This window comes from Ptychodera flava, chromosome 2, assembly GCF_041260155.1.
Source record: "Ptychodera flava strain L36383 chromosome 2, AS_Pfla_20210202, whole genome shotgun sequence".
In the NCBI taxonomy this organism is placed as follows: domain Eukaryota; kingdom Metazoa; phylum Hemichordata; class Enteropneusta; family Ptychoderidae; genus Ptychodera; species Ptychodera flava.
The window spans coordinates 41,420,251-41,443,451 of NC_091929.1; the positions used below are offsets into that span (position 1 = coordinate 41,420,251).

Here is a 23,201-nt window from a genome sequence, read left to right on the forward strand (position 1 = left end):
TTCCTATGCAGCTAAATAATGGCCATATTTTATTCTGGCCTATATAGCAGTGCTGGAGGTCTGGTGTCTATTGGCCATTGACCAGTGGGGGACCAAAATTGGCCCCTGACCTGTGACGCCATATCATCTTGTTTTCATTTATTATGCATTTATCTAATTCTAAGCTAGCCAGTAAAGCTAGAGGTTTAATTTTTGGTGAACAGGTATCAGTATGAAAACGAAGAGTTTTAATTGCAAAACGTCACGTGTCAAGGACGACGCTTGACCTCACTTTAACAAATATGACTATAAATCAGTAACCATTAGTGCCGATGCCTTCATATTTTGTTGCATGCTTCATCTTATGGCGTCACATTCCGTACCCAAATGAACTATCTACACATGTAAATATGGGCTAGCCAATAGAGGTAGAAATCCGATTTGTGGTGGACAGGGATTATAAGATGAGATAAAATGCTTCTGCAAAAAAGTCACATGACCAGGATGACCTTTGATCACAATGATGACCTTTGACTTCTTAAACACACTTTGATTGCTTAGGCCCGGCCTTGCTGCTTGCAGCGCCTGTGTGTTTGGTATTGTAATTGCTTTAATAAACATACTATACATTCACTGCATATTGTGTATTTAACATTTTTTGTCTCTCGGTGTCTAAATTTTCAGATCGAATTGTTCTCAAATTGAAGACCACAAACACGAATGTAGAGGTATCTCAACTGGTTCCCGAGTTTACTGCGATATCTGCTTGCATTTGGGTCAAAATCAACGAGGCTGGACACAACGCAGCTCTTGTTTCTTACGCTATACCTGGACATGACAATGAATTTCTGATTCACTACCTTGGCGTTGGCTTCCATGTGTATATTGGAAACAAACTGTTGGTTATCGCAACATCGCCGATTGACGATGGGTCATGGCATCACGTGTGCATCACGTGGTCTTCACATGATGGCAGCTGGAAGTATTACCACAATGGGGTTGTCAATAAAGCTGGTATAGCTCATCATATTGGCTATACTATAGCAAACGGAGGTGTTATGGTGTTGGGGGGTGGTCGAAACGATGCAAACCAGGCACTTGTTGGTAGTTTGACAAAATTCAACATGTGGTCTCGAATGCTCAGTGGGGATGAGATTCAAAGAGTGGTGGGAGATTGTTCAACCTTTGGTGATGTATTCGCATGGAATATTGCTAATCTACAAATAGAGGGCGATGTTTCTCTTGAAACAGAAGACTTTTGCAGTAAGTTTCAATCCTAAAAAAGTGTCTTTTAATTTTAACAGTTGCCCTGTAATCGAAATTATCAGAGCAGTTGACACAAAAACAACATGTACCGGAGGAGTATTAACGAGCTAGGTCTTTAGAAAGAAATGTGATTTCTGATAACTATGGAAATCAGAAAATTCGAACGAAGTCTTCGGGGATTTCTTGACAGGTAGACTGTAACGGGCATTAATGTTTTTATTATCAGGTAGCGGTCTTCGGAATCTTGGTCGACCTCTGTGAGTCGTTCTATGGTTGTTTGTTTTTTTTTTTCGCAGAATCACAATTCGCAAACAGAGTCATTCTCGAACTGAAAACGGCAAACACAAACATATTTGTCTCTAAACCAATCCCTGAGTTGGTCGCTGTGACTGCTTGCATCTGGGTGACAATCGAAGAGTCGGAACGCGATGCAGCACTGGTGTCCTATGCCGTATCTGGACATGACAATGAATTTCTCATCCTCTATCTTGGCGTAGGCTTTCACGTGTACATCGGAAATGTACTTCTAGTCATCACAGCAGCGCCAATCAATGATGGGGCTTGGCATCACGTGTGCATCACATGGTCTTCAAGTGATGGCAGCTGGAAGTATAATCATAACGGGGCTGTCGGCAGCGTTGGCCGTGATTATCAGACTCATTATAGTCTCGGAAGCAGCGGCGTTTTAGTTTTAGGACAAGAGCAGGACGCCCGAGGAGGACAGTATGACGAGAATCAAGCACTTGTTGGTAGTTTGACAGGATTCAACATGTGGGAAAGAGCACTGACTGATGGTGAAATCACAGACATTGTTGGAGACTGTTCTCATGTCGGGGACTTGTTCGCTTGGAACATTGACCATCTTGTCATTGAGGGCGATGTTTCAACGAGAGGTGAAGACGTATGCTGTAAGTCAAACTATCACTTGTTGGAAACGTCTGAGTGACAGTTTACATTCATATAATAATTGAGAGAATGCGAAAGAGATATGTTTTGATTAGGTTTCTGTTCATGTTTCCGCTCATGGACATTCAGCACTGAATTTAATTCACTTATTTATATATCAACCTCCATTCCGTATTATATCATACCAGCGATCTGATTGGTCAAGACGTGAACATAACAGTGCCATATTTGCGGTGCAACATGTACGAGAGGCCAAATGTAAAAACATTAATTTCACAATCAATTTTAGTCATAGAACAGATGGAAATGTATATAGAGAGGAATTTTAATATATATATATATATATATATATATATATATATATATATATATACATACATACATACATACATACATACATACATACATACATACATACATACATACATACATACATACATACATACATTGGCAATGCAAATGTATGCATACATATACATACACATAATCATACACGTAGTGTATTCATTCAAACATGAAGAATACATACATACATACATACATACATACATACATACATACATACTACATACATACATACATACATACATACATACATACATACATACATACATACATACATACATACATACATACATACATACATACATACATACATACATACATACATACATACATACATACATACATACATACATACATAGAGCCTCGACTTGGATAAAGGTCGAAAATTTACATTGAGCCTCGCTTTCGAGACAGTTGCAAATATTTACATTTAACCTCAAATTGATGCACCTGTAAAATTTATAAATATATAGGGCCTCGGTCTGATACAGCTGCAATATTTTATATATATATATATATGTAGGGCCTCGTTCTGATACAGCTGCTACTATATTTTTCAAGAGCGACGAGTTCACAATGTTATCAGTGCATTTAAAGGTGCAAGCTATTGTTTTGTCCATGCATATTGTGCATCACGTTTCCTGTATTGTACCTTGTTGTTGAACTTCCGTCGTCTCGCGTCTGAGCTAAGAAAGACTCGTTGCTTGTATGTTGTCTTACCGATTGAGTCAGAGCCGAACACTGTTCTTCATTATATTTAAACACGCTCATTTTATTCGTAAAATATTAAACATACAATTGAAAATTTCGTAAAACATAATAATTGTTAATTTTGAAAATTTCATACAAACTTTGCAAAGAAGAATTATTTGAATGATGTTCGAATATTGACAAAAATAACCCGTTCTCGCCAGCCGCGGCTGAGTGTCGCGACGTCCCGCTTGTACGTCCAATAATTTTATGAATGAATTTTCACTAAAATTGATGTTATAGTAAGTACCAAATAAATACCTTGCATTAAAAATCCATAGTCTTTCCTATTTCCGCTTGATTCGCACAGAAAAAGCCCTACGAGAGACGCTAATTATCCATAGGAGCAGCCCCGACATGTTGAGCTGACCGCAGTCAAGTCAGCTGTGACCCAGCCACGACCGCATAACACAAGCGTATGAATTCTTGTAAAATACTCCCTCTCGTTTTTTCCCAGTAATTATCATTCCTGGAAGGTTTATTCACGGAAAACTGGGTCTATGCATGTGATAAATATATAATCCCCCCGTATTCCTCACTCGTGTGTCTGCGTCGCTGACTCGTGATTCCCCGTGTAGCGGCCGTATCCCCCCTCGCATACGGCTTGAAGGGATACGGCCGCTACACGGGGAATCACTCGTCGGCGACGCAGCCACACTCGTTCGGATACGGGGGGATTATATATATGGGGGGATTATATATAAATATCCTCGCTTTGGTATATATTGGACCTTATGTATATATATATATATATATATATATATATATATATATATATCGCCTCACTTTGGTAGTGCAACTGCAAAATTTTATATACAGACTCGTTTTCAGACAGCTTGGACTCGGAAATTTATATATATATATATATATATATATATATATATATATATATATATATATTATATATATATATATATATATATATATATATATATATATATACATCCTCGTTTTCGAAACAAGATAGTGACTTCCAAATGTTCATATTATATTGGTCGGGACTTGATTTACATACAAAAAAGTTGCGCTCACAATGCTGCATACAGCAGGGCTTGTAGTTTCACAAGACCATAGAAGGATCCTGGCAAGACTAACGCTAATACACGCATAGTGCTGGTGCTTGTGCTTTACAAGTGCATTTGAACTTTTCAGTAGCTGAGACTCTCTCAAAGCCCCTCACTGGCTACTACTTGTATGGTCTGGCTCAGCAAGAGCCGGCTAAGTTGGTGAAGCCTTGCACTACCGAAGCCACCGTAGCAGGCTGCACCGGCTCACAGAGAACAGGGCTAAGCCGGTCACAATGCATAGAAGCCAATGGGGCCTGGCTTAGCTGTGGGTCCATAGCTGTGGTGTTTTCGGACGGGATTTTCGCCTTTTATGGGCTGTTTTGACTTTTACGTTTTTAAACCCCGCCAAAATATAAAAGTCAAAACCAGCCCATAAAAGGCAGAAATCCCGTCCGAAAACACATACATACATACATACATACATACATACATACATACATACATACATACATACATACATACATACATACATACATACAACATACATACATACATACATACATACATACATACATACATACATACATACATACATACATACATACATACATACATACATACATACATACATACATACATACATACAGCCTCGACTTGGTTAAAGGTCGAAAATTTACATTTACATCGTGGGGGGGGGGTTCTGGAAGATTTTACGAAAAAATATTCCCAGCGAATGTCAATGAAAAAAATTCAGCAAGAGAAGGGCTAAGGAAAAAGATATCTCACTAAGCTGAGTCTAAGCTAAGCTGTGTTTATTGCACCAAATTTCAGTAATATTATATAGGGCTCAGCCCTTGGTGTCGCACCAGGCGTTGAGATTAAAAATGTCATTTGTATTGATTCATAATTAGCAATCATAAAGAATAAAATAGAATTAATTGTTACTGTCTATATACGTTTGTACAAGAATGACCGGTTTACGCTCGGATGATAGTTCACATGTACACGATGTCAGACCCTGTAAGTATAGATTTTCTATTATGTGTAAAAAAGTTTGACATAAATTGGCTATTTTTACCATGCTTACTACCTATTGTATTTGACAAGCGACGTATTGTGTCATCATAAACTTTGCAACAGTAACTGTACCGCCAAACTTCGATATTGTAAACTGAAAACGAGCGTTACTTCTAAAAACGGGCAAATTTTGCACATAGTTATTGACACAGAGGGCGCCTTTCTAAGATTCAATCCCAGCATTCTTTGCGAATGTTCTCGTTCATATGCACGACATCGACAGTTTTCTCACTTCTTCTATTTTTTAGGCGTGATAGTAACATATTTTGTATCAGCGACAGCGTGGATAATAATAATTACTCGCTTATAAAAAAGATATATTTTATTAATGGCATGTTATAAAATCATAGCGAGCACGTTTCGAATTTGTTTATTAACGAGCACTCAAAAAAACATGGCGGCGCCCACGAAAGAAGGGTACACTTCCGGTTACTTGCATAGTATATTATCAATATGCGCATGCGTAGTCAGTAAGCCGCTGGCGCGACCAATATTATATAGGGCTCCGCTCTAGGTGTCGCGCCAGGCGTTGACATTAAAAATGTCATTTATATCGATTCATGATTAGTAATCATAAAGAATAAAATAGAATTAATTGTTACTTTCTGTATACGTTTGTTTACTCTCTGATGACAGTTCACGTACACGATGTCAGACCCTGTAGTAGCCCTGCGTACGATGCTGTGTGTTCCGCTACAGCTAATCGCCCTGCTCACCACATCTCTGCAAAGACCCGTACGTAGGGTCGGTGACTTCAAATCCATCTTGGGACTTGACGTAAAAAGCCAATTACTGCCGAAATTCAGCGTTCTTTGGCCCAAGTCGTATCCCTGCCTACCTCAGCTACTCGATCGCTTCCAAAAATGCCAGTCTTTTATTCACTTCTCGTAAATAACCGTCGATGTCGGCAACTCTCTCGCTAGCCCTGCGTACGATGCTGTGTGTTAGCTGTAGCGGCCAACACACAGCATCGTACGCAAGGCTAGCGAGAGATATGCGCATGCGTAGTCAGTAAGCCGCTGGCGCGACTATTAAATATCTGTCTTTATTCTCTTAACTCTGTAGACCGCGAAAGTTGGATGCACAGCTTACTGCAGCCGACTCAGTGAACGAGCGCTGGGCGTGTACGGTCGACGATTGTCCTTATACGAGCAGCCCTGATCAGTGGTGATCTCACCTGATAGTAATACCACGATTTTTTGGCTGGCTTACTTGCACAAAATAAACAGGAAAGTTCAAATGCACTTGTATAGCACAAGCGCCAACACTATACGTGTATTAGCGTTAATCTTTCCAGGGTCCTTTTTAGCCCTGCGTACGATGCTGTGTGTCTTCGGTGGTATACGGCCTCCCAACGCCGTATAACGCCGGGAACACACAGCGTCGTACGGAGGGCCACGGTCCCGCTATGGTCTTGTGAAACACACAAGCCCTGCTGTATATGCAGCATTGTGAGCGCAACGCTCTGTAAGTACATCCAGTTGCGACCAACAGTATATGTACATTTGGAAGTCACTATTTTGTTACAAAAACGAGGATGTTTATCTGTAAAATTTTCCAAATCCCTTCTGTGTCAAAACGAGTCTGTATATAAAGTTTGCAATTGTATCCTAAGGGAGCCTTCAGTAATTACAAGGGGGTGGGCCGGGGGAATTTGGGGGAGGGTCACTTTTTAGAAAACAGTTCAAGGGGGAGGGTCACTTTTTATAAACCTATCTTGGGGGGAGGGTCACTTTTGACAGAAGCTGATATTATGGCCAAAACTTTGATTGTCCGTGTGATATTTCCTGAATAGGAAATCACCAACAAAATACGCACACACTTATAGACCGCCATGCATAGTGAATTGACATTTTGGTGAGATTCCAAAATCAAATTTCTTACACAACCATAGACTTGTAACCACTGTAGTCTAATCAAGAACAATAATCTTAATAATCAAGCATACATAAATGCACAGATTTATCTAATTTTGTACTGAAAAAAAATTATTCATAGCTTCATCATAGACATATGACATTATACATGCAATTATTCAAGAATGCGTACCCCTATCGAGGATGCGAAAACGGAAATACCCCCATGGTTCGACAATGATCTCATAGCACTCCTAAAAGACAAGGAAACAGCGTACAACGCTTATAAACGTTTCAAGTCAACAACTGCATACAACCACTTTTCTGCATTGCGGAAAGATTTTAAACGTTCAAAACGGGATAAATATGCTTAATATATCCAGAACGTAGAATCCACTTCTGTAACTAACCCAAACATCTTCTGGGGTTTTGTCAAAACGAAGCGTTCTTCTACATCTATCCCGAATCACATGAAATATTGTGACAAAGAAACAAGTGATCAGATTGAAATACTAGAAATGTTCAATGAATTCTTTTACAGCGTTTTTACAACGCCAGAATCCGAAAACCCTCCGGAACTGAACTATTTAACACAAGACGCACTGTCTAACCTGTCTGTTACGGTTGACACAGTACAAAACCACCTTAAAGATATTAATATACACAAAGCCTGTGGGCCGGATAACATTTCCGGCATCTTTTTACGAAATTGTGCCGAAGAACTTGCTATACCGCTGGCCATGATTTTTAACATATCTTTATCATCTGGTGTTTTTCCATCTCATTTTAAAACAGCCAATGTCATGCCAGTTTTTAAGAAAGGAGATTGTCATGATGTTACGAACTATCGACCGATATCCCTGCTGTCACTAATAAGCAAGATTTTTGAAAAATCTGTATATACAAAACTTTTTGAGCATGTCAAGAGTACTCTCATCTCTGAGCAACACGGTTTCATTAAGAACAGAGACACCGTTTCTAACCTCATTTCATATGTTGACCATTTGTCCAAAGCTTTTGACTCTAAGCAACAAGTCGATTCCATTTATCTGGATCTCAGTAAGGCCTTTGACTCTGTGTCTCACGAACTTTTAACTCATAAAATGAAATATTATGGATTTTCAGGTTCAGTGCTAATGTGGCTGAAATCCTATCTCTCAGGTAGATCTCAAAGAGTAGTTTTAAACGTAAACAGTCTTCCTGGGAGCCAGTTCTTTCTGGTGTTCCCCAGGGCTCTTTAATTGGCCCTCTTCTTTTTATTCTTCATGTAACGATGTGTCTACTGTTATTTCCCATTCAACCTTGTCTATTTATGCAGACGATACAAAATTGTTCAAATGTCTTGACTCAGCTGATGACTGTATATTTCTTCAGCAAGATTTGAACAATATATGGAATTGGTGTGCAAAATGGAAACTGAATCTTAATGTTTCTAAATGCTGTATTATATCATTCACCAACAAAAGAAACAAAATAGTCGCTGATTATTCACTGAACGGCTCTATGCTACAACGGGTGTCTTCAGTTAAAGATTTAGGTATAACCCTGACATCCGATTTAAACTTTAAAACTCATATTAACTCCATTATCAGTAAATCTTACAAAATGCTAGGTTTTCTTAAGCGCACCTGTAAATCTTTCACCAATATACAGGCTTTGCGGACTTTGTACATTTCCTTAGTTCGATCAAATCTTGAATATGCTTCCACTGTTTGGTCTCCGAACCAAAAATATCTCGTCGAAAGACTTGAAACTGTTCAGTTGAAATTTATTAAATTTCTCTGTTTTAAACAAAACATTCCCTATGTATCAGAACAATATGAACAGACATGTAAATATTTTCACCTCCCCCAGCTATTCTCTCGTCGCAAGGCCGCTGATCTTAACTTCTTACACAAGTGCGTTCACTCCGAGGTCGACTCACCCTATCTTGTAGAACAGGTTAATTACAACTTTCCAATGAGGACACTTCGTCACTCTGAGTCTTTAAAACCCGCGAGATCTCGGCTAAACGTTAGAGAGTATTCCTTTTTCCCAAGATCCATGTCCGCTTATAACGATTTAGTATGTAAATATAATACTGTTGACATTTTTACTACTAGGTCTGCCTTTCGTCGGACCATCAAAGACATTTTGTACAGATAATGTTTGTGTGTAATAGGTTCGTATACGTGTATGTTTGTATCAGAATTTTAGGGGCCCAAGCCTACCGGCTGGGCCCCTATTGGTTTTATAGGAATTCAACTTTCTTTAGGGGCCCAAGCCGACCGGCTGGGACCCTATTGTTATTGCTCAAGTTCTACTGACTTCCTCTTCTTCTTCTTCTGCCGTTTCTTTGCTCACCTAGATCTCTCGAACGGCTGAACGAAAACTTCTCAAACTTGCAGGGCTAATAGGAGCCAATTAGTACTCGTGCACCTGACCCTTGAAATTTTGATTGGTCACGTGACCTGGTGGCCATATTGGATTTTCCAAAAACCTAAAGATGGCTTCTCCAGAAGACGTAGGGGTCTAGTCGATTTGAAATTTTTTGTATAGCAAGCATGACCTAAGGTCTTTGGAATTTGCAAATAAAATCGCATGCGGTCACGTGACCTTGGCCGCCATATTGGATATTCTAAAATACTCATTTAATCTTTAAAAATCTTTTCTCAAGAACCAAAACACCGATTGAGCTCAAATTTTACTCATGTTATCATTACAGTGATCTCTTTCGAGTTTGCAAAAATCATTTTGATCGGTCACGTGGTTTGGCCGCCTATTGGATTTTGTGAAATCACAATTTATTCTTTAAAAATCTTCTACTCAAGAACCGATCACGATTGAACTAAAATTTTACATATATCATCTGAAGTGTGATCTCTTTCAAGTTTGCAAAAAGCATTTGGATCGGTCACGTGGTTTGGCCGCCATATTGGATTTTGTGAAATCACAATTTAATCTTTAAAAATCTTCTACTCCAGAACCAGTTTACCGATTGAACTAAAATTTTACACTCATAATCCGTAGTGGTAGTTCTTTTTAATTTCCGAAGGGCGTTTTGGTCAGTCAGGTTTGTTCGCCGTAATGGATTTAGCGAAAATCGCAATTTAATCATTAAAAATCTTCTTCTCAAAAACCAACACACAGATTCAACTGACATTTTACTCATGTCTTTCTTAGTACGAGCACTTTCAAGTTTGCGAAAGGCATTTGGATTGGTTAAGTCGCCTCAATGTTCATAAGGCTGCAGTTTAAAACATCGTCAGTCAGAAGATCGATCAGTGATGTATGTTATATTGTACACTTGAAAGTCAAAGACTGCACAACAGACTGCAATGCCCGCTGTCAAATTCAGCTAGCAGTCACACGAACCCTAATCTCGGCCCTTGTGTAAGGCAACTTTGGCGACCAGCTTTGTACGCCACGTGACGTTGTCATGTATACTGCCACGGAAGTACTTAGAGGAGTGTGCCACTAGCTTTAAGGGGTGGCCAACTGGTGTGATTGACTGAATAAGAACGGGACAAGGTCCTGCCAGGGCACAATTACTGGGGTCTACGCACAGCTGATATTTGAGTGTCAAGGATCATAAATGAAGCTATTCGGGTAATTTTATGTGTAGGTGTTTGAATGAACGCTCACTTATTCATCACGAATAAAAAAGAAAGGTACATGACATTGCAAGGAGTGGTGATTTGTTTATGATTATCTATCAGACATGCATGGAGTGGCCCTTGTGCGTTATGTAACTGAGAGCATGTAGCTGATTAAAGATGTAAACAAGACCACATCAAGCCCAGCTGTTTATATCGTAAAGATCGCTGATACACATCGATTAAAACAACACCTTGTTTATGAAGTTCTGTAGCTTGATTGTATTTCACTGTAATTTCTTTCTGCCATTGCACGCCCGGTCTGTGAAATTGCCGAAATATACCCGATATTTATCAGCGATTTGGGGACTCTAATATCGATACTAGACGATACTAGAATTACTTGCCCTGTGCCTCGGTACGACGGATCTGTGAAATCTGTGATATTTACCCGATATTTATCGGCGATTTGGGGACTCTAATATCGATACTAGACGATAGTAGAATGACTTGCCCTGTGCTTCGGTACGCCAGATCTGTGAAATCGCCGATATTTACTCCATGGTTATAGGCAATTGGGGACTCTATATCGATAGTAGACGACACTAGAATGACTTGCCCTGTGCTGTGCCTCGGCACGCAAGGTTTGTGAAATCGCCGATATTTACCAGATATTTATCGGTGATTTGGGGACTCTAATATCGACACTAGACGATACTAGATTCCGTCAAATCGTGGGTAAATATCCGATATATATCGGAGATTACACCACCTTACAGTTCTGGTCAAACCCGACTTCCAAGGACTTACTCTAACTTCGATACTGGACGATACCGGTACTAGATTTTGTCAAATCGCGGGTAAATATCCGATATATATCGAAGATTTCACCACCTTACTGTTCTGGTCAAACCCGACTCCCAAGGACTGACTCTGACTTCGACACTAGGCGATACTAGATTCTGTCTAATCGCAGGTAAATATCCTATATCGGAGATTTCACCACCTAATAGATCTAGCCGAGCCAATCTAACTTCGATATTGCATGTAAAAGTGCAATGTCGCTGTGTCCTCCCCCTGACAGCCAGTGATAGACCAGTGCGAGAACGCACCAGAGTTGTCAACAACATAACAAGTTTTATTAAAGGCGGCAGCCAAGGAAACACGAAATCATAAGAAAACTTCTTGATGACAATGTATCAGTGCAACGGGTGTCGATCATTCTGATGTGATCGTTGACCCACCAAACAGGTTGGAGTCACTGAACTGTTTCGAAGAGGCTGTTCAAGTTACGGATTAAAGTTTGGAAATCCGTGTTTGGCTGTAGGTGTCTGTGTGATTATGGATAATTGCGGTTTCCACCACGCATGATATATTGAACAAAATATCCAACGACTATTGCGGAAAGTCTACCGTGAATTTGGAAAGTTAGGTCACGGCAAAAGCATACCGCTTTTTTAGCTCATATTTGGTTTTATATATAAATACCAAAAAGAGCTTATATGATGAGTCTGAGTGGCGTCTGTGTCTGTATATTTGTGGGTATGTGCGGATGTATGTCCGTCACACACAAAGGCTCCCATACCGCCAAAGCTACCATCTCAGTATTTGGTGTACAGGTAGATGTAGGGTTGGAGATGTGAATTTGTTCAAATTAACACATCAGTGTGAAAAATGTGCAAATGAGGTAAGAAAAAGGGAAATACTGCAAGTGTGCAGGAGTGGTGGCAGTGAACTGAATCAGCCCACACATCTGAATAAGAGGATTTTGACCTTTAACGTATTTGTATGCAGGGTACCTATTATGTTTGGGAGTGATAGCAGTAACTGAAACAGCTAATTTGTCATTTCCTGTCATTGTTTATGAACTGTGACATATTAACATATCTATACGGGTATATATGTCGTCTGTCTGTCTGTCTGTCTGTCTGTCTGTATGTATGTATGTATGTATGTAAGTAAGTATGTATGTATGTATGTATGTATGTATGTATGTATGTATGTATGTATGTATGTATGTATGTATGTATGTATGTATGTATGTATGTATGTATGTATGTATGTATGTATGTATGTATGTATGTATGTCTGTCTGTCTGTCTGTCTGTCTGTCTGTCTGTCTGTCTGTCTGTATGTATGTATGTATGTATGTATGTATGTATGTTATGTATGTATGTATGTATGTATGTATGTATGTATGTATGTATGTATGTATGTATGTATGTATGTATGTATGTATGTATGTATGTATGTATGCATGCATGCATGCATGCATGCATGCATGCATGCATGTATGTATGTATGTATGTATGTATGTACGTATGTATGTATGTGTGGATGGATGGATGAATGGCTGGCTGGATGGATGTGTTTATGCATGTATGTGCGAATGTGTGTACGTGTGTGCGTACATTCTTCATGTATGAATTATGAATACACTGAGCGTGTGTGTAGTTTCATCTTATGTGTATCACAGACAAATATAGAAACAGACTAGTAACGGGTATTGTTCAAGGCGTGAAGCGGTTACGTAACCCATCCATGTTCGCCTCACCTCAGGTTTCTCTCGCCGCTCTTTTCCGAAGAGTGCCGACCATGCATCCTTCGGTAATTTTCAGATTTTCTCCAAATGTTAAGCGAAAGTATGTTCGGCAAAGTTTGTGTTATTGTTGTCGTGTGGTGCTGAGCGGAATGGCAAAAAACGGGAGTGTTTCAAGCTTCAGGAAAGTGAGTTTTACCCTTTTAAAAATTCCTCTCATATTTTTATGAATATATAATGAGTGTGTTTGAACCAAATTTGAAAGTCTTTTATCGATACTGTCTGGTTTTACTCAATGGTTTACGGTCAGTCATACTGTCTTTTACACGTTCGTCAAGGAAGGACATGTTTATGAAACTGCTGGCGTGTTAAGTTTTGATGGCATGAAGCAGTGTTTCTGCCCTGAGAGCTCACAAAGTAACTATGGTTGCTACGCGACTGGCAGCACGATGCCATCTCGTCGTATTTTTCGCATAATCTCGGGCAATTATCAACCACGAACAAAGTCTCCAAAAAGTTTAACACCTTTGAAGCTCATTTTAATATTAAAAGGCCATAGTCTACCGAGACGACCATGGAACAAAAGGCATTCCGCTTTGCTAGTCTGTTTCTATATTTGTCTCAGTGTGTATGTATATGTACGCATGCATATGTGTGGCCAATGTATATATATTTATCACATTAACTGGCCCATATCTCCACCTGTGTGACGTACACCAGCACAGATAAGAAATCAATATTACCCCTGTTGTACGTCATCAACCGGAACTTTTTTCCTGCAATGGTACCGTTCATACATGCACGTCACGTCTCGACACAGACCGATTTGTCGTGATCGATGCCGTGCTCTCATGGCATTTTGACAAAAGGTGCCCAATAAATCCAGATATGGAAACATAGAACGCATGCCCAACAAAATTTCGAGTCGCTAAAGCATAAGCTATTTCCGAGAATCAAATGAGGATACCGTCGATCGTTTTAATGGCTCAGTAACATCACGGCTCCAGTCGTAAGGCTCAATGTGGACGTCGTCGTACCTGGCGATCGCCAAGCGACGTCGTACCTGGCAATCCCGGTTGGCGATAAACCCGAAAGATACACCTCAACGAAAGTTCAACTTAATAAATGAGTACCGTATAATCTTCGGGAAAGCGACATAGAAGGCACAAGCATAAAGTCATTCGACGAACAAAGATAAATTTCCTTCATCACACAAATTATTCCGTTGTTTCTCGATCGGAATCAAACCTGCAGCGTAAGGCTGTAGTGAAGACATAAGCTGTCGACCTGTAGCCTTAACTCTGCAGTGCAGCGCTGTAGAATCCGATGTATTTCGAAAGTTGACTCGGACAACACTCACAACAGAACAGAGTTCCCGTCAAGTAACAAAATTGGATGTACCTACGGGCGATATATGTGTCACAGCAAACATCAAAGTCCGTAATACGAAAACATCGCGAGATGGCCGGCGGTGACGGCAGTGCCAACTACAAGCGTATAAGCTTACACTCTGTGTGTCATTGATCTGAATCTTTCGGGCTCGCCAAGGTCGTAAACTTGTGATATTTTAAAAGCCACAGCATCTCTAAGAATGATAACTACTGTTTCGATCGTGTCATTGCATTAACTTCATAAATATAATTGTAAATAATCTAAATAACTCAAAATACTATGGTTATCCGTCGTTAGCGCGGCCCGGGTAGCGCGGTGAAAGCTGTGTCCGCCGATGGCAGACTTGCCTTGCCATGGCCTCGGTCCAGCGCGAGACAATGATTCACACGCGCACGTGACCGCATCCGTATGTCTGATTGGTGGAGATACCATTCGATGTATCAAACTTTAGGCTTAATCGGATTTATGAATGAAAGTTTACCGGTAAACATTTGCACATCTCCTGGGTGACGGGCCGCTTTACTCATTCAATGAAAATAATGCGCGTAAATAAAACACAAAATCGCGATAAAAATCATGCAGTTTGTTTCAATAATTTTGATCCATCCACGTCAAAGAAAAATAAGAAGAATGTTCATGTAATGAATATATAATCCCATGGAATTGTTCTCTGTTTGACGTCATCTTATCCTTGTGTTTTTCGCGGAGCCGCACAACTTATCGCCTTCGGCTACATATAGATAATTTCGACCTGTTCTATCTCATCAATAATCGTGATTGTGTAAATTAGTACTTTTACATTTGGCGCCTCGTAAACATGTCAATATACTGTTACCACTTCAGCAATGGGTATAACTCTTTGATTTGACCAGTACACTGTTTATGCACAGGCGCACGACATCTTTTAAAATCACTTGTCTGTAATTTTAATGTTGAAACATGCATTTTATTAAAATCTGTGCAAACGGAAATCGTGCGGGCAGCTATTGAGACATACAGTGAACAGTGCCCCGTGCACGGCTGTGGCCGCTCAGCTCTACTGTTAACGTTACTAACTTTATACAAACGGCGAATTTTAAAATCACTTGTCTACAATTTTAATGTTGAAACATGCATTTTATTGATAACTGTGCGAACGGAAATCATGCAGGCAGCTTTTGAGACATACAGTGAGCAGCGCCCAAAACACGGCTGTGGCCGCTCGGCTGTCTTGTAGGCCTACACATTACTCTAAAGGTACGAAAGTATTTGGAAAATAATTTTTAAATTAGACAAAATTAACGGTTATTGGCCATCCTCGAGATTCAAACTTCAATTTAATCAAGGGAATACTTACAAAAATCGATCGATCGGCTTCCTAACTTGTAAAGTCAACATCGGCCCTATCTACGGCTGATAATTAGCGCAATGTTTTTTTACGGACAAGTCCCGTGCCAGCGCCATTTTCAAAGTGTGCAGCTTGAAGTTGACGCATGCGCATATTTTCCTTTTAAACCAATACGTCATCGTTATTCGTACTGATATGGGAGCCTTCAAATTGGCAGTGTCACGGGAGTTGTCCGGAGGTAAAATTTAGCGACTTACCAGCAATTACATGGCCCGGTGCAGTTTTTTTTGTTTCAAGAACCCAGTCGATCGATTTAGTACCACGCATGCGACAACACAGAGAAGTTTGAATCCCCAGGGTTGCCAACAACGTTTTATTTTACGGATTTTATTTTAATTATTTTCCCCAATAGTTTCGTACCTTTAGAGTAATGTGTACAAGACAGCCGAGCGGCCACAGCCGTGTTCTGGGCGCTGCTCACAGTATGTCTCAAAAGCTGTCCGCATGATTTCTCTTTTCACAGTTGTTAATAAAATGCATATCATGTTTCACCATTCAATTACAGACAAGTGGTTTGATATCTGCGAACACGTATTACAGCAAAACACAGGATGGTTGGACAGTCTCATATACATTACGTTTACTTTTTTGTACGTCTCACACAAGTTTGTAGATACATTGTAGATAAAAAGAACCGACTCATTTGAGTGAAATACTATCATGTAACTCTCCACTCCACTGTTTATCCGTGTGTGTCTAGACAGATTGGCATCAGTACGTATACATTGTATTATGGTTTGTTTAGCCAGAGTGCTGTCCTAATTAACTTTGGTCTCTACTATCAACTCAATAACTAATTTAGCTATTGCCTTGTGTGTTCTATCCAGACACTCAAATGACTCTGTTCTTTTTATCTACAATGTTATCTACAAAACTTGTGTGCCACGTACAAAAAAGTAAACGTAATGTATATGAGACTGTTCAACCATCCTGTTTTTTGCTGTAGTCACAGGCACGACTGCATCTTGCTGTGGTATAGTCGCTTGAGAACTGGCGTTCGCGTAGTGTGTGAGTCTAACAAGCTGCCTGATTGGTCCGATTTGAATTTCTCTGACGTACTAACCCGCCAAAGTGTGACATTTACATTTTGCCGTACAAACTGTACGAATCAAAGGAGAAAGATGCTAAATATCGCCTATTTTTGCCATTTCCATCGAATTAAAGGATAGGTGTGGTAAGTACAGGACATGATGCTGCCACAAACCCAATATTTCAATTGTCTGGCATTTATTTGGTGTGTTTTCTTGACTTGAAAATACAGATGTTGGAATCCCAGTTGCCCCCCCCTTGTCTCAATATATAGAGGGAATGAATAAGTCTAACCCTAACCCTAACCCTAACTTAAGCCTAACCCTAACCCTAACCATCGGATAAACGTACCAACAAACAAACAAACAAACAAACAAATAAACAAACAAACAGATAAATAAACTGCTCTTTAATAATAAATATTAACAAAACAGCTTTTCGCTGTTATTTTATTAAAAATAAGAAATAAACAAACACAAACACATACACACAAACAAACAGACACAAATGAACAAGTACGAGTCCCCTGTGGTATAAGTAACAGCAGAGCTAAACGGCCACAGCCGTGCACTGCACTGATGGGCACTGTTCACTGTATGCCTCAAAATCTGGTCGTACGATTTCCGTTTGCACATTCGTTAATAAAATGCATGTTTCAACATTAAAAATTCAGATAAATGATTTTAAAATTCGTCATGCGCCTATGTGTTTATGTACCTGCTAGCGCTCGTGCATATATTTTCGCGAATTGGTCTAAATCTCGTGGTATATCATCATTGCTGGGCGTGGATTCTCGCTAAATACCTTTCAGCTGAATTATATAAATAACATCATGCTGTTTACAGTTTTTGAACCAACTAAACTGTCTTCTAGTATTGTGCACTTGGCTTTGAAATACGTCAGAATGATGTTCACTGCGAATAAATGGATGACACAGACAAACATTGCCATGGTGTAGTATGGCGGTGATAGCCAGCTTTTTGTTCGGAGACAACAATCTAGGCTCACCTGTGTTCGAATACTTCATATGTTTGAGTTGACATAACGTAGTAGTTAATGCTGAGGTGGTGGTGCACGTTTTGATTGTACTTGTAGCGGCGTTATTATAAGTATTATTGTTATTATTATTGCCGTTCTATAGGTATAAATAAATTTCATATGGAAGATACATGCAATTTTTTGTCTCTCAGTGTCTCACATTTCAGATCGAACTGTCCTGGAATTGAAGACAGAGAGCACGAATGTAGTAGTCTCCGAAACGATTCCTGAGTTGTCTGCTGTAAGTGCCTGCATTTGGGTGAACATCAACGAGGGTGGACATGGGGCCCTGGTTTCTTATGCTGTGCCAGACAATATATACGGATTTGTCATCGACTATAATGGCTATGGCTATTATGTGCACATTTGCGATACATATCTGGACATTCTAGAATCAAAGATCGACGATGGGACATGGCATCACGTGTGTATCACATGGTCTTCAAGTGACGGCAGCTGGAAATATTACCTTGATGGTGCGGTCAATAGAGCTGGCAGCGAGCATCAGACTGGGTATGTCCTAGCGAGCGGCGGTTTTCTGGTGTTGGGAAACTTGCAGACAACCATGGGAGGTTGTTACTGGGCCCATACAGCACTGGTTGGTAGCCTTACGGAATTCAACATGTGGTCAACAGCAATTAATGATAATGAAATTGCCACGGTCACTGGGTATTGCTCAATTGGTGGCGACATTTTTAATTGGAATATTGGTGATCTTTACATAGAGGGCGATGTTTCAATGAAGGTTGAAGATGTCTGCTGTAAGTATAATCTATTATTTATCACTCAACTTGTTCTACTCTCACGTTGTTGTATTTAAAAATCCACGTTCGACATTTGGAGAGGTAGTTGAAAAGTAATAAATATGATCATTAGCCTAGTTGTGAAACTTGGTGTGCTGCTGTTTTTGCAAAACAGTATTCACGTTATTGGTGGAATCCGGTAAAAATGTCAACATGTCGGTCACATACAGTTTGGATATTCTTGGCACTCTGCATAAATTCTGCCAAATGTTTGATCCCGATATTTCAAAATCTTGTAATAACTCTGAAGATTTGACATTTTACCCCGTTAAACTATAGAGGTGACGGGTCCATAACATTTTTGCGGACATCAAAGAGTGGCTAACCCCGAGACAAAGGTAAAATAAAATGTGATATATATATATATATATATATATATATATATATATATATATATATATATATATATATATATATATATATATATACAATAAATATGAGAACACATCAAGTATGTTTGGTACCTATTACTCGAGTTTCACGCATACACGCGATCGTCAGATAGGTAGATTTTATGAGTATATATATTAATATATATATATATATATATATATATATATATATATATATATATATATATATATATATATATATATATTATATATATATATATATATGCAGTGAGAGAAAACACGTACAACCATGACGTTATCACTATCAGTTTAATATATGCAAACTTCAATTGAAACTTCTGCAAGTGTCAAAGGTCTTTTAGACATATATTCAAGTTTCCTTGTTTTTTTTTTTCAGTATCTCATATTTCAGATAGGACAATACTCAAACTGACGACAGCAAGTACAAATGTGGTTGTAACCAAACCAATTCCCACACTCTCTGCTTTGACTGCTTGCATTTGGGTTCAAATAAATGAGACTGGACACGATGCAGCTTTTGTGTCTTACGCCACATCTGAACACGAAAACGAATTCTTAATCTACTATTATTGCGTCGGCTTCCACGTGTACATTGACGGTGTCCTGCTGGTTATTCGAACAGCGCCTATCGATGATGGCGCATGGCATCACGTGTGCGTCACGTGGTCCTCTAGTGATGGCGGTTGGAAATATTATCACAATGGAGTCATCAGCAAAGAAGGAAGTGGCTTTCAGACTTGGCATGCAATAAGCAGTGGTGGATTTTTAGTCTTGGGACAGGAACAGGACGCTGTCGGAGGAAGATATGATGCTCGTCAAGCAATGGTTGGTAGTTTAACAGAATTCAACCTGTGGTCCAGATCACTAACTGCCGATGAAATTGCTGCAACTGCCGGAGATTGTTCAATTGGTGGCGATGTCTTTTCTTGGAATACCCGTGATCTCTTCATAGAGGGGGACGTTCTCCTGAAGATAGAAGACGTATGCTCTAAGTGAAAATTTCGTTGCTCCAGCAAAAATGTGCCTTTAACATCACATAAATGACATAAATGAACTTTATATCCTTTAGAAGGCACGGATTTGTGCATATACTTACCAAAAAACTAAACCCCAGATTGGATTACTAGTAATAGTTTCACTGTTCGATTACTCGTCGACATTTGATGAAAGCCATTCAGGCTAATCTTTAGTCGTCGTCATTTTTTTTACGGAGGTCATCACAAATTAATTTTGAAGATTAAATCATATTTGTCACGTTATATAAATTGTCTTGTCACAGGATGAAACAAAGTCAAATGTGTTTCTCTTCAAACTGGAGTATGTAAATCTAATTCAATAATTGATTCAAAGTATTAATATCTTTTTTACTATTCTCAGATGTTATTATATCACAATTGTTGATAATTTTATTCATCCTTAACTCTTGGCATAAGTTTCGCTAATTACTTAGTACCTTATCCCTTCATTCAACACTTTGAGATTAGCAATATATGTAGAGTTGGCCTCTGACATACATTTTCGGACCCTAACTTTTAACTAGCCCTTTGCTTGAGTGGACTCATTCTGAGAAATTAAAATTTTACATTCCTCATAGCGTTAATGTAGACCAAAGCGGCATCTTGAAATTCTAAAATCATACAGTTGAGGGCCAGTTCGTTTTTGTTTTAATGAAAAAGCTTTGAGATTTTTGAACCATATTTCTACTTGCATATCCTCAGCAAGGTTGGTTTTGTGTTAGCCGCACCTCTCTCTAAGCATCAGCAGGTAATATGTCGACGAGACATCAAAAAAGTACTTACTTACTTACTAGAAAATTAATATTTCAAATTGTTCTAAAAACAATTCCCGTGCTACAAAGACTTAAGCACGCAAAGCGTGAACACATTTCATGTAGATTTTTCTAATGTCATAGAACTTAATACTAAAGAGGATACCATCTGTATTACCTTCTCAGAAGTCTCTTATAGTATAAAAGATTGTAAAACAAAACTGTTAACACAGGTTTTTGTTTCAAGATACTTTATTCGGCTGAACGCACAATATTACTTTGACCATGTTCTTCAAGCCAGGCATGAACATTGGGATTACATCTATAATCTTCCTTTTAAGCTTACTTTAGATTGTAAATTGAGGACTTTTCAATGGAAATTGACTCATAATGTTCTTATGACTAATAGTCATTTGACTAAGACGATTCCTTCAATCTGCTTTACATATACATTTTGTGGAAAGGAAGATGAAACAATATTGCATTTGTTTTATAACAGTGAAATCATTTCAAACTTCTGGCAAAACTTTCTTGACGAGTGGGGTGATTATTTTCACTTTGAAGCAGATAATTTTTGGTGATAGTTCCTTAACCAAATTATTGAATTTTATGTTGCTTGTTGCTTAACGTTCCATCTATATTTGCAGATGTCAAACAAAAAAACCTTGTATTGCACATTTTAAAACTTTTATCTGTGATATTCACAAAACATAAATGTTTACAGCTACACGCTCTGGTAAATTAGATAATCATGTTAAAAACGGTGCGACATTTTAGAACTGTCATAAAAACTTTTAAGTAGACAGAAGATAACTGCCATTTTTGGTAATTTTTGTGTAATTAAACTTATATGTATCTTCAAGTAAGATTTTCGACCTTCCAGCATCCCCAAAAAGAATGTCATAGGGGCGAGTTGTATGTGGATGTTTATACTGAAGTTATGACTGCAATCAAAAAAGTGAACACATTTTGTGATCGTGTTAGTTGTTGAGCGATGTACATCAAATGTGCATTACTATTCTATGAATATCTATTGTCAGTAATATACATAAGTGTATTGGAATAAATGAATGTTTATGAATCTTTTTGTTCACCAGAGTTTTATGTCCATAAATGGAGACTTTAGAAGGAACCAGAACATTAGATTAGACTTCTATCAAATAACTGTCAAATGAAAATGACAATATATATCACAATGTTAAATTGTTTTTGTTCTTGTGTGATTTTTTTTGCAATTTTTTTATAAAAACTTCAAGAATGTTCATACGAGTGAACATTCTAAGGTTCGTTTATGACACTGATGGTAGCTTCTCCAAACATGGTCAAATGCTTGTGTGCTTTTTATTCATCACATTGATGATAGATAGATAGATAGATAGAGAGATAGATAGATAGATAGATATAGATAGATAGATAGATAGATAGATAGATAGATAGATAGATAGATAGAGAGATAGATAGATAGATAGATAGATAGATAGATAGATAGATAGATAGATAGACAGACAGGCAGACAGATACATACATAATGCGTACATACATACACACGTACATACATACATACACACACACACGTACGTACATACGTACGTACATACATACATACATACATACATACATACATACATACATACATACGTAGACTGATAGCAAAATTGTGTTGAAAGTCTGAATAATAGGTGCATGACATGGTCTATTTTTAGAGTACGATAAAACTCAAGTCGATAAATGTGTTAAATGACTGAAAAATATTAAATGTAGCAAGCAAGGCTTTGATAATATGATGATTTCTTCGTCAACTATATATATATATATATATATATATATATATATATATATATATATATATATATATATATATATATATATATATATATATATATATATATATATTTATTGACGATTGCCAAGCGCATGAAACAGTCTGTAGAGTAATCACGACAAGTTCCACGTCTAGCAATACCGATTCTAGCAATACCGATGCCCTGCGGAATCGCATCGAGCACCATACATTGCCTGAATTGACACCAAGCCACTGATCATATCACCTCCAACAATAAGAACTACCATTTGATATCGTTGTTTCCTTTCCTTCATACATATATTTGGA

At 38.5% G+C, this 23,201-nt stretch overlaps 1 protein-coding gene across 1 annotated transcript; it reads left to right on the plus strand.

Annotated features, from left to right (window-relative positions):
* Positions 1 to 637: 637 nt before the first annotated feature.
* Positions 638 to 22,170, plus strand: LOC139120930 (uncharacterized). The gene is made up of 4 exons (XM_070685522.1): positions 638 to 1,242; positions 1,542 to 2,153; positions 18,299 to 18,907; positions 19,700 to 22,170. The coding sequence occupies exons 1-4, from the start codon at positions 1,038 to 1,040 to the stop codon at positions 20,317 to 20,319; spliced, it is 2,046 nt and encodes a 681-aa protein (XP_070541623.1). The 5' UTR covers positions 638 to 1,037; the 3' UTR covers positions 20,320 to 22,170.
* The last annotated feature ends 1,031 nt before the right edge of the window (positions 22,171 to 23,201 follow it).

Coding starts and splice junctions, on each gene's coding strand:
- LOC139120930 (XM_070685522.1), top strand. CDS start 1,038: ATGGTGTTGGGGGGTGGTCGAAACGATGCAAACCAGGCACTTGTTGGT. Junction 1,243..1,541: donor TGAAACAGAAGACTTTTGCA/GTAAGTTTCAAT, acceptor TTTTTTTCGCAG/AATCACAATTCGCAAACAGA. Junction 18,908..19,699: donor GAAGGTTGAAGATGTCTGCT/GTAAGTATAATC, acceptor TTTTTTTTTCAG/TATCTCATATTTCAGATAGG.